At 51.8% G+C, this 12,511-nt stretch overlaps 2 protein-coding genes across 2 annotated transcripts in view; one reads left to right on the top strand and one right to left on the bottom strand.

Moving 5' to 3' along the window:
- The window catches only part of DIXDC1 (DIX domain containing 1), a 136,520-nt gene extending 128,866 nt beyond the window's left edge, over nt 1-7,654 (bottom strand). The window contains exon 1 of the mRNA XM_075328461.1: nt 7,580-7,654. The gene's annotated coding sequence lies outside the window, so the exon portion shown is untranslated. The remainder of the gene's footprint in view (nt 1-7,579) is intronic.
- Nucleotides 629-4,501, top strand: LSM11 (LSM11, U7 small nuclear RNA associated). Its single transcript, XM_075328822.1, has one exon. It carries the CDS (start codon nt 668-670, stop codon nt 1,448-1,450), a length of 783 nt encoding a protein of 260 aa, XP_075184937.1. The 5' UTR covers nt 629-667; the 3' UTR covers nt 1,451-4,501.
- Nucleotides 7,655-12,511: the final 4,857 nt, after the last annotated feature.

Here is a 12,511-nt window from a genome sequence, read left to right on the forward strand (position 1 = left end):
GTGGCTCTCTTGCAGTATTGCTCTGTGGCGCCTGTATATGAGCGGTGCTGGCGCCATCTGGTGGCTATCTTGCAGTATTGCTCTGTGGCGCCTGTATATGAGCGGTGCTGGCGCCATCTGGTGGTCATCTTGCAGTATTGCTCTGTGGCGCCTGTATATGAGCGGTGCTGGCGCCATCTGGTGGTCATCTTGCAGTATTGCTCTGTGGCGCCTGTATATGAGCGGTGCTGGCGCCATCTGGTGGCTATCTTGCAGTATTGCTCTGTGGCGCCTGTATATGAGCGGTGCTGGCGCCATCTGGTGGCTATCTTGCAGTATTGCTCTGTGGCGCCTGTATATGAGCGGTGCTGGCGCCATCTGGTGGCTATCTTGCAGTATTGCTCTGTGGCGCCTGTATATGAGCGGTGCTGGCGCCATCTGGTGGCTCTCTTGCAGTATTGCTCTGTGGCGCTTGTATATGAGCGGTGCTGGCGCCATCTGGTGGCTCTCTTGCAGTATTGCTCTGTGGCGCCTGTATATGAGCGGTGCTGGCGCCATCTGGTGGCTCTCTTGCAGTATTGCTCTGTGGCGCTTGTATATGAGCGGTGCTGGCGCCATCTGGTGGCTCTCTTGCAGTACCGCACACACGTGTCAGTGCTGCCGGCCGCCTCCTCACGTGCGTGCAGTGATGGCCTCGGAGGAGGACGCGGTCCCGGCGTGCAGTCTGGACGTCACCTCGGAGTCGTTTGACCCGCTGCTCGCCCTCTACTCTTCGGCCACTCCGCTCCCGTTCCCGGACGTGCACTGCTTCAACAACCTGGCGGAGTATGAGAGCTTCCTGCAGCGGGGGGGCCGGCCCAGAGGCCGCTCACAGAAGCGGGAGAAGAAGGGGCGCAGGCCGGCGCCGGACCCGGAGCGTGTGCAGCGGCTGAAGAATCTGATGCTGCCGGTGGAGCCGGGCTCGGAGCAGAGCAGGGCCCCGCGGAGGGGCCCGCGGGCGCCGCGGAACGTGCTGACCCGGATGGCGCTCCTGGGGGGCAGCCCCGCCGGCCGGCTGTACCGCTGCGTGCAGGAGCGGCTCCGCGTGCACGTGCACACCCGCACCTTCCGGGGGCTCCGCGGCGTCTGCTCCGGGTTCATCGTCGCCTTCGACAAGTTCTGGAACCTGGCGATGGTGGACGTGGACGAGACGTACCGGAGGCCGGTGCTGGGCCGGGCCTTCTACAGCGAGCCGCAGCTCACCCTGCCGCGCCTGCTCTCCCGCCTGAGGCTGCAGGAGGCCGCGGAGGAGGCCGGGGGAAAGACCGCGGGGGAGGAGGCCGGAGGAAAGACCGCGGGGGAGGAGGCCGGAGGGGAGCCCAGGAGCAGCGGCCGCAGGAAGAAGCCGGACTACCAGCGGGTGCACAGCCGGCACATCAGACAGCTGTTCATCCGGGGGGAGAGCGTCCTGCTGGTGCACGTCCCCGAGTGAAGGGCCAGGACTACAAGACCCAGCGGGCCCCGGCCTCAGGACTACAGGACCCAGCGGGCCCCGGCCTCAGGACTACAAGACCCAGCGGGCCCCGGCCTCAGGACTACAAGACCCAGCGGGCCCCGGCCTCAGGACTACAAGACCCAGCGGGCCCCGGCCTCAGGACTACAAGACCCAGCGGGCCCCGGCCTCAGGACTACAAGACCCAGCGGGCCCCGGCCTCAGGACTACAAGACCCACCATGCCCAGGATACCAGCTCCCTTCTGGGCCCCTGCCTCAGGACTACAATACACAGCTGGGCCCCAGGACTACAGCTCCCAGCGTGCCCCGGCCTGAGGACTACAATACCCAGCCTGCCCAGGATACCAGTTCCTAGCTGGGCCCCTGCCTCAGGACTAAAAGACCCAGCGTGCCCCGACCTCAGGACTACAAGACCTAGGATGTCCCGCCCTCAAGACTACAGCTCTGACAGCCTCAGGTCTACAGCTCCTAACCAGGCCCTCGGCCTCAGGACTACAGCTCCCAGCCGTGCCCTCGGCCTCAGGACTAAAAGACTGTGTGCCGCGGCTTTAGGACTACAGCTCCCAGCCAGCCCCGGCCTGAGGACTACAAGACCCAGTGTGCCCCAGCCTGAGGACTACAAGACCCAGTGTGCCCTGGCCTCAGGACTACAATACCCACCATGCCCAGGATACCAGCTCCCAGCTGGGCCCCTGCCTTAGGACTACAAGACCTAGCATGCCCCGGCCTCAGGACTACAACTTGTAGCCGGGCCCTCTGCCTCAGGACTACAGCTCCCAGCAGTCCCTGGAGGAGAGCCCCTGGCTGGAGCGCTGTATACGTTCGCTGCTGCCCCTGCTGGGGAGGACTGTATTATTACTGGGTTAGGGTTGTGACTAATCAGGGGGCTCCTTGCTGCTCTGTGCTCCTGGGTCGAGGACGGCTCCTCACTACGACTAGGCTCTGAAGATGGTGGCCACCAGCTATAACTGCTAGCCAGGCCGTGTAGTCTTCCGGAATAAGTGAAATGTGCAATATGGGAGGGCACGGCTGGGGAGCGTGCACATGGGGCTGCAGAATGTGACCTCTGCATGGTCCTGTGGGAGGTGAGCGCGCTCTGTGACGTCTGCACACATCTGCCCGGTCCCGTGCTCCGGTCCTATGTATAAACAATCGTGGTCTCGTGCCTGAGACGGGAAAATCTGCTTCTAGGTTACGACCCCCCCCCCCCGGCTGGCGGCAAAATCATCCGGGGGCTTTACACAGTACACATAGCTCACACACAAGCAGTGTGGTGCAAAAAAAACCCTCTCCTACCACCTGTGCCTCTGCTGCTGGTGTCTCCTGCCTCTGCTGGCTGCTTCCTCTGATGGGCAGCAGCTGTCAGGAGCTAGTGATTGGCTGCAGCGGTCACATTACTTCTGAGCTGGAATAATCCATCTCACTCCTGGCTGTAACAGTCAGATTTCAGAAGACGGAGTGAGGAGATGGTTTCTTTGAGCTTAGGCAGAGTGTGACCGCTGCAGCTAATCAGCTGCTGACGCTCCTGCTGCAAGCAACAGCCAGGAGACCGGTGGAAAACAGCAGCAGAGAGGAGCAGCAGGCTCCAGTAAGTATGGACTGGTGCATGTGTCCCATTATTGGAGCTGGACAGACGTACTATGCTCTGGGGTCACAGTAGCCCAAATCTGACCAGGGCATCTATGTAATAATAGCCCAATTATAAAAGTCCCAGTGCCCTCATCACTTGTAGTCCTGGCTGTGCGTCCCCCCTGGAGGGTCGTCAATCACTCTGTCTTCCTGAATAGAGGTCACACTATGGGGTCACAAAATAACGCAAATATCCCGGCAGCGTTGGTGGGGGATGGACCGGCTCTGGGATTTCACCGGTCGACTGACATCTCCACAAAGGTCTCTGCGATGTTTAATCTCCGTGATCAATGTCTCTCACTCGGACCGTGGTGGAAAGTTCAGCGCATTATCCACGAGGTCACGTCCTGCCCCGATCATGGATCTTAATTAATAAGATGCAGGAAGAACGATGGCACAAGATTCAGGATTCTGATGACGTCACCTGGGATCCACAAACAGCACAGTGATGGCCATGGGCACCTGGGATCCACAAACAGCACAGTGATGGCCATGGGCACCTGGGATCCACAAACAGCACAGTGATGCCCATGGGCCGTATCTGTTATGACTGAAGCTCTTTAGTGGGGGCTACACATCTTATCAATGCACATCGTAGGATCTGCCATCATGGGTGGGCCTCCCACCTATGAACCATGTATACCGCTAACTCATGCCACACACTTGTTTAACCCATCATAGGAATCAGTTTCGTGATCTCTTTTATGGCAGATTGCTCACTTTACTCCAATTGCTATTCCCAAATAATAAAGCAGCATCAGAAGCGTGCGATCATGGTACCCCAATACTGCAGAAGGGGATTGTCCCCTATAACTTACACTCAATGGGCCCAGGGTGGGTTAGGAACAATAACAACCTATATAGCCCCCCCAAGACTGGCAGATCTCCCCTGCACTCAGCACTGCACCCCCTGATGGCATTAACATCCAGCAAGGTGTGTTATGTGGCTACTGATTGTCTGCAGTGGTCACGTGACGCCTGAAAATAGGTGTGAAGAGGCTTCAGTCCAAGAGATGACGAGGAGCCAGCAGTCTCAGAAAGACAAAAAGTCTTCTACATGCGCTCGTTATGGGAGATGCTAATAAGCAGGTGGAGATCAATGCCCCCAATATAGACGGGACATCTCCCACCCAGACCAGGGACACCGCATGACACAATGGAAATACAATATGCTGTGCCGGGGGGAAACCACAGAAACATGATAGCGACCCAAAGCCAGGACATATCATCCACAGACACCCAGTGCCAGACCCAGGAGAAGCCACGCGGATTCCACATCAGTCCACATTTCAGCCACAGGCCTCTGTTTATCCATTTTTATTTTTATATTGTTTTGCCTTTGTGTATGTCTGGTTTTTTTTACAAAAACTATCTTTTTATATAATAAAATAATACGTTTATTCCTTTATGTTCTAAATGTACCCACAACCTCAAAGAGGGAGAGGTCAGCTGTGATATCCCGCACATGTGAGTGCTGGGGAGGTGGCTGTGCATTACCCCGGGCAGGCAGCTCGCTGACCAAAATAAGGCCGAGCGGTGGCCGCTGAGATCATTGTGAGCCCCTTGTGATAGGGGAGGGCACGAGTGCGTGTGAGAAGCGGAGTCCCCCTTTATAGTCGCATCCGAGAGCGGGTCCGACCACCGAAACCCCAACACTCCTGACAATGGGGTTCTGAAATACATATGCACCTTCTCTATTGTTATGAGACTGCTGGAAAAAGCTCAGTGTAGTGCCCCTTTTTTTGGAGGGGGGGGGGGGGACAGGCCCATAGAGACAATGTCTCATGTAATTTCTGTTCTCAGTGCTGCAGCTCTTATTGAAGTGAATGTGATCTGCGCTGCAGTACCTGAGATTGGCCACTACACGGTGCATGGCGCTGTGCTGATGCATACATCTGCCTGGAGCTGCACAGATCTGATCAGTGGGGCGCCGGGTGTGTGATCATCACTGATCTGAGATCCTAAGGTAACGCCATCAAAATCCCCAACAATCCCGAGCAGTTTATGAAACAAAAAACTATAAGACTTGGCACACGCAGAGTAGGCTAATTTTTTGGGAAAAATGCAGCAACATAATGGGAACCTGTCATGTCTGATAATGCTATTAAGCTGCTGATATAGGGTTAATAGCATTATCAAGATGCCGGAGACCCTCGTTATGCCACACTGGCCTGCTGGAGACTGGTAACGCCATGCAGATCTGCCAGAAACCATCAGAGCACCACGCTGGCCCAAAAGAGATCCTAGTAATGCCACACTGGCCCACCAGACACTCGTAACACCACGCTGGCCTGCCGGAGACCCTTGTGGCGCCACACTGGCCTGAAAGAGACCCTTGTAACATTATGCTGGCCTCCTGGAGATCCTTGTAATGCCACGCTGGCCAGACAGAGACCCTCGTAAGACTACACTGGCCTGCCAGAGACCCTTGTAACTACCATGTGCCAACAGAGACCCTCGTAATGTCAAGTCTGGCCTCCTGGAGATCCTTGTAACTCTACCCTGGCCTGCCAGAGACCCTCACAATACCACGCTGGCCCACCAGAGACCCTCATAACACCATGCTGGCCTGCCAGAGACCCTCACAATACCACGCTGGCCCACCAAAGACCCTCATAACACCATGCTGGCCTGCCAGAGACCCTCACAATACCACGCTGGCCTGCCAGAGACCCTCACAATACCATGCTGGCCTGCCAGAGACCCTCACAATACCACGCTGGCCTGCCAGAGACCCTCACAATACCACGCTGGCCTGCCAGAGACCCTCATAACACCATGCTGGCCTGCCAGAGACCCTCACAATACCACGCTGGCCCACCAGAGACCCTCATAATACCATGCTGGCCCACCAGAGACCCTCATAACACCATGCTGGCCTGCCAGAGACCCTCACAATACCACGCTGGCCCACCAGAGACCCTCATAACATCATGCTGGCCCGCCAGAGACCCTCACAATACCACGCTGGCCTGCCAGAGACCCTCACAATACCACGCTGGCTTGCCAGAGACCCTCACAATACCACGCTGGCCCACCAGAGACCCTCATAACACCATGCTGGCCCGCCAGAGACCCTCATAACACCATGCTGGCCCACCAGAGACCCTCATAACACCATGCTGGCCCGCCAGAGACCCTCACAATACCACGCTGGCCCACCAGAGACCCTCACAATACCACGCTGGCCCACCAGAGACCCTCATAACACCATGCTGGCCCGCCAGAGACGCTCACAATACTACGCTGGCCCACCAGAGACCCTCATAACACCATGCTGGCCTGCCAGAGACCCTCAATATCACGCTGGCCTGCCAGAGACCCTCACAATACCACGCTGGCCTGCCAGAGACCCTCACAATACCACGCTGGCCCATCAGAGACCCTCATAACACCATGCTGGCCTGCCAGAGACCCTCACAATACCACGCTGGCCTGCCAGAGACCCTCACAATACCACGCTAGCCTGCCAGAGACCCTCATAACACCACGCTGGCCTGCCAGAGACCCTCATAACACCACGCTGACCTGCCAGAGACCCTCATAACACCACGCTGACCTGCCAGAGACCCTCATAACACCACTCTGACCTGCCAGATACCCTCATAACACCACGCTAGCCTGCCAGAGACCCTCATAACACCACGCTGGCCTGCCAGAGACCCTCATAACACCACGCTGGCCTGCCAGAGACCCTCATAACACCACGCTGACCTGCCAGATACCCTCATAACACCACTCTGACCTGCCAGAGACCCTCATAACACCACGCTGACCTGCCAGATACCCTCATAACACCACGCTGACCTGCCAGAGACCCTCGTAACACCACACTGACCTGCCAGAGACCCTCATAACACCACGCTGACCTGCCAGATACCCTCATAACACCACGCTGACCTGCCAGATACCCTCATAACACCACGCTGACCTGCCAGAGACCCTCGTAACACCATGCTGGCCTGCCAGAGACCCTCGTAACACCATGCTGGCCTGCCAGAGACCCTCATAACACCACGCTGGCCTTCCTGTGAAGCTACCGGCTGAGCTCATAGGAGGCAACAATCTTGCTGTGGTACTGTAATATATAGTATAAGCGACTGCACGTTCCAGGCAGCGAAGGGGACAAAATAAGAAGATCAAGGACGCAAAAAAAGTGACAAAGTGACTGGAAACAGAGAAGCGGTTGGGGTCTGGGCTGTGTTTTTCTTTTTATACGTTTTAGGGTTTTTTTCACTGGTAGAGTAATAAAACCTGCGCAGAATGGGGTCTGCACGAGCTGTAGAGGCGCTGCATAATCCATAAAGTTACAAGAAACCGGCCTGGTCAGGAAGGGGTTAAATTAGTGTGTGTGAACGCGCCGGGTGAGGCGCTGCGGTTTCCGCCCCTGTTCTGTCAGGACGGGTGATATCACAGCTCTATGGGGCACATTATAGCACGGACCCCCCTCACTCAGCTCTCCCCGAGCACACACTCACCTCACAGACGCACATCAGCCGCAGCCGACAACTCCGGAAAGCCGCACGTCTGCTCCACACAGCGCCAGCGTGCGGCAGTCACCATAGCAACCAATACACTCGTAGGGGAAAGGGCGGAAGCATCCCCGAGCCCCCAGCCAATGGAAGCCCTCTGTCCTCCGTACCGCCCTCTGCTTGCTCACATCAGTATCTGATTGGTGTAGCGCGGAATGAGGCGGGATTAAAGAGGCGCTGTATGATTGGCCCGCTCGGATGATTGACAACAGCACAGGATGGCGACTTGTTTACTTTACTGTATTGCCACAAACCAGCTCCTGGCTTTGGATTGTACTTTTTAAAATGATCTTTAGAGTTTTTATAAATAAAGTTTTAATTTAATAATTTAAAGTGCTGCAACTTTCTCATGTACTTTGTGCACATAAGACCCTAATAACAGCCCTAGTGCCTGAGGCGATGACAAGTCACATGGCGGAAAAGATGCTGCACCAATAACGCCCGTGCAGAGTTATGTTAGCGATTGGCCATTTGATTTGTGCTGCCCCGGCCACCTCTGGCTCATACTGGTCCCCACCACTTCCTAATAAGCGGCAGAGGAGGCAGAGTGGCCGCCCCAGAGGAACAGAGGGGAAAAAAATCCCAACGGGGCAGTGGCGGACTAGTCCCATGTCCGGCCGGACTAGTCCCATGTCCGGCCGGACTAGTCCCATGTCCGGCCGGACTAGTCCCATGTCCGGCCGGACTAGTCCCATGTCCGGCCGACGCTGCCATTGCTCTGACAGGTCTGTCCTGATAGCAAAAGACTTGTCAGTTATCTGGAGCAGCTCTGGGAAAAGGCAGCCAGGTGCAGCACCAGCCGGAGACCAGACTAGTCCACCGTTGGCCTCGGCCGCCATTTCCCAGCGCCGCTCCAGAAAATTCACAAGTGTTTCGCTATCAGGACAGACCTGTCAATCACCTGCAACGGCACTGGGAAGAGCCAGGGACAACACTAATCCCCGGTTGGACATTTAGGCTATATGTGCACGTTGCCTTTTTTTGTGACCACAAAGATGCAGCATTTTTGGCCACTAAAAACGCACCCTCAGAAACGCATGCGTTTTTACCGCATTACATTGCGTTTTGGATCTCTGCGTTTTGCTGCGTTTTTCCAATGCATTGCATGGGTGGACACACAGTAAAACGCAGAAAAGAATTGACATGTCAGTTTTGGGGGTTTTTTTCCAGCTCAAAAACGCAGCTAAGAAAAAGTTGTGTGCGGACATTAAAAATGAACTCATAGACTTTTCTGGGGAAGCAAATTCATGCAGTTTTGAGCCCAAAAACACACCTGAAAAACGCCGTAAAAACGCACTGTGGATACCATAGCCAATTTTCTCTGAAACACCAGCGCATTTGAGAGAATTATACCGGGCTGCATTCGTTCGGCCGGGTGCTGATTCATGCTGCCCGTGGTTTGTGTAGCAAATAGATTGACATATTCCCTTCAAATGGGATTCTGCAGGTACTTAAAGGGAACCTGTCACCAGATTTGGTGACTATAAGCTGCAGCCCCCACCAGTGGGCTCCTATATACAGCATTCTAACATGCTGTATATAGGAGCGCAGGCCGCTGTGTAGAATTTAAAAATTACTTTATAATACTCACCTAAACGGTGATGGGTCAGATGGGTGTGTCCGTTCTCTGGGTGCAGCGCCTCTTCTTTCAGCCATCTTCATCCTCCTTCTGAAGTCGGGGTGCATGGCGCGCCCTACATCATGCACACAGGCCGGCATTGAGGTTCCGCGCAGGCACTCTAATACTTTGATCTGCCCTGCTCAGGGGAGATCAAAGTGCACCTGTGCAGGATCTCAATGCCGGCGAGTGTGTATGACGTAGACGCGCCATGCACCACGGTTTCAGAAGAAGGCGGACAAAGATGGACAAAAGAGGAGGCGCCGGTACCGGAGAATGGAGACGCCCATATGACCCATCTGCACCGTACCGCCCCTTAGGTATTATAAAGTGATTTTTACATTCTACACAGCGGCCCGGGCTCTTATATACAGCATGTTAGAACGCTGTATATAAGATCTCAGTGGTGGACGCAGCTTATAGTCACCAAATCAGGTTCCCTTTAAGGCCCCTGGGTAGGTGCCCCAACTACAACGAATTGTTCTGAAGCATTGTGGCAATACATTGAAAATTTTCACCCAAAATTCATCACTTGCACTTTTTTCAAAGTGACTTTTTTATCTTTTATTTGTTGCTATTATTTGGCTCTAAAATTCCTCCTAATGGCGCACCTAGGTTGATGAGTTTTGCACAAAACAAAATGATGATTTTTTTTTTCTCTTTTTAATCCCAAAGAATGCAGATGACTACTTTTTGTTTCCAATATGCTTTCTCCGTTACTTTTCTGTACCTTTTTTAGAGTGAACATCTATTAGATAAAAAAAAAAAAAAAAAAGAAATAAACAAACAAACACATTGCACTTTAATCTTCAACTACACATTAATATATATATATATATATATATATATATATATATATATATATATATATATTATATACACACACACACACACACACACACACACACACACACACACACACATATATATATATCAGTGCCTACAAGTAGTATTCAACCCCCTGCAGATTTAGCAGGTTTGATAAGATGCAAATAAGTTAGAGCCTGCAAACTTCAAACAAGAGCAGGATTTATTAACAGATGCATAAATCTTACAAACCAACAAGTTATGTTGCTCAGTTAAATTTTAATAAATTTTCAACATAAAAGTGTGGGTCAATTATTATTCAACCCCTAGGTTTAATATTTTGTGGAATAACCCTTGTTTGCAATTACAGCTAATAATCGTCTTTTATAAGACCTGATCAGGCCGGCACAGGTCTCTGGAGTTATCTTGGCCCACTCCTCCATGCAGATCTTCTCCAAGTTATCTAGGTTCTTTGGGTGTCTCATGTGGACTTTAATCTTGAGCTCCTTCCACAAGTTTTCAATTGGGTTAAGGTCAAGAGACTGACTAGGCCACTGCAACACCTTGATTTTTTTCCCTCTTGAACCAGGCCTTGGTTTTCTTGGCTGTGTGCTTTGGGTCGTTGTCTTGTTGGAAGATGAAGTGACGACCCATCTTAAGATTCTTGATGGAGGAGCGGAGGTTCTTGGCCAAAATCTCCAGGTAGGCCGTGCTATCCATCTTCCCATGGATGCGGACCAGATGGCCAGGCCCCTTGGCTGAGAAACAGCCCCACAGCATGATGCTGCCACCACCATGCTTGACTGTAGGGATGGTATTCTTGGGGTCGTATGCAGTGCCATCCAGTTTCCAAACGTCACGTGTGTGGTTGGCACCAAAGATCTCGATCTTGGTCTCATCAGACCAGAGAACCTTGAACCAGTCTGTCTCAGAGTCCTCCAAGTGATCATGAGCAAACTGTAGACGAGCCTTGACATGACGCTTTGAAAGTAAAGGTACCTTACGGGCTCGTCTGGAACGGAGACCATTGCGGTGGAGTACGTTACTTGTGGTATTGACTGAAACCAATGTCCCCACTGCCATGAGATCTTCCCGGAGCTCCTTCCTTGTTATCCTTGGGTTAGCCTTGACTCTTCAGACAAGCCTGGCCTCGGCACGGGAGGAAACTTTCAAAGGCTGTCCAGGCTGTGGAAGGCTAACAGTAGTTCCATAAGCCTTCCACTTCCGGATGATGCTCCCAACAGTGGAGACAGGTAGGCCCAACTCCTTGGAAAGGGTTTTGTACCCCTTGCCAGCCTTGTGACCCTCCACGATCTTGTCTCTGATGGCCTTGGAATGCTCCTTTGTCTTTCCCATGTTGACCAAGTATGAGTGCTGTTCACAAGTTTGGGGAGGGTCTTAATTAGTCAGAAAAGGCTGGAAAAAGAGATAATTAATCCAAACATGTGAAGCTCATTGTTCTTTGTGCCTGAAATACTTCTTAATACTTTAGGGGAACCAAACAGAATTCTGGTGGATTGAGGGGTTGAATAATAAATGACCCTCTGAATAAACTTTTCACAATTTAACAAAAAAAATAAAAAAAGAAATAACATTCTTTTTTGCTGCATTTCACACTCCCAGGCTGATCTACAGTCCAAATGTCACAATGCCAAGTTAATTCCGAATGTGTAAACCTGCTAAATCTGCAGGGGGTTGAACACTGTATATATATATATATATATATATATATATATATATATATATATATATATATATATATATATATATATATATATATATATATATATATATATATATATATATATATATATATATATATACACACACACACACACACATACATTAATATATATATATATATAAATACACACATATATTAATTATATATATATATATATACACACACATATACATATATACATATATACACACACACATACACATTATATATATATATATTACACACAAACATTATATATATATATTATATATACACACACACACACACATTATATATATATTATACACACACACACACACATATATATGCACACACACACACACATACATACATATATATGTGTATGTATGTATATATATTTATACTATAACAATGGAGAAAAAGACATGGATCGCACATTCCAAAAATACATTGATCTAAAAGCCACTAGGCAAAAATTTAAATAGAACGTGAGGTTCTTAGTTACCATTCTGATCAGACTGTATTAAGCCCACTGCCACGTCACGGCGAACCTCTAGAGTGGGTCCCTATCCTAAACCTTTGTGGTGTGGCACTGTGCACCAACCACTGCTGCAGCGACAAAGCACCAGCAGGGCAGGCGACCCGATGCCTCACAGCACCCATGCTGCAAGGCAAAGCCCCCAAGGCTCCAGGCCGCACTGCCCCACTGTCACGACACCACCACAACAGCGGCCACTACACAGCACCA

The sequence above is a fragment of the Anomaloglossus baeobatrachus genome, chromosome 11 (assembly GCF_048569485.1).
Source record: "Anomaloglossus baeobatrachus isolate aAnoBae1 chromosome 11, aAnoBae1.hap1, whole genome shotgun sequence".
In the NCBI taxonomy this organism is placed as follows: Eukaryota; Metazoa; Chordata; class Amphibia; order Anura; family Aromobatidae; genus Anomaloglossus; species Anomaloglossus baeobatrachus.

What these genes read in the sequence shown, in the direction of transcription:
- LSM11 (XM_075328822.1), top strand. Translation starts at nt 668, where the DNA reads ATGGCCTCGGAGGAGGACGCGGTCCCGGCGTGCAGTCTGGACGTCACC.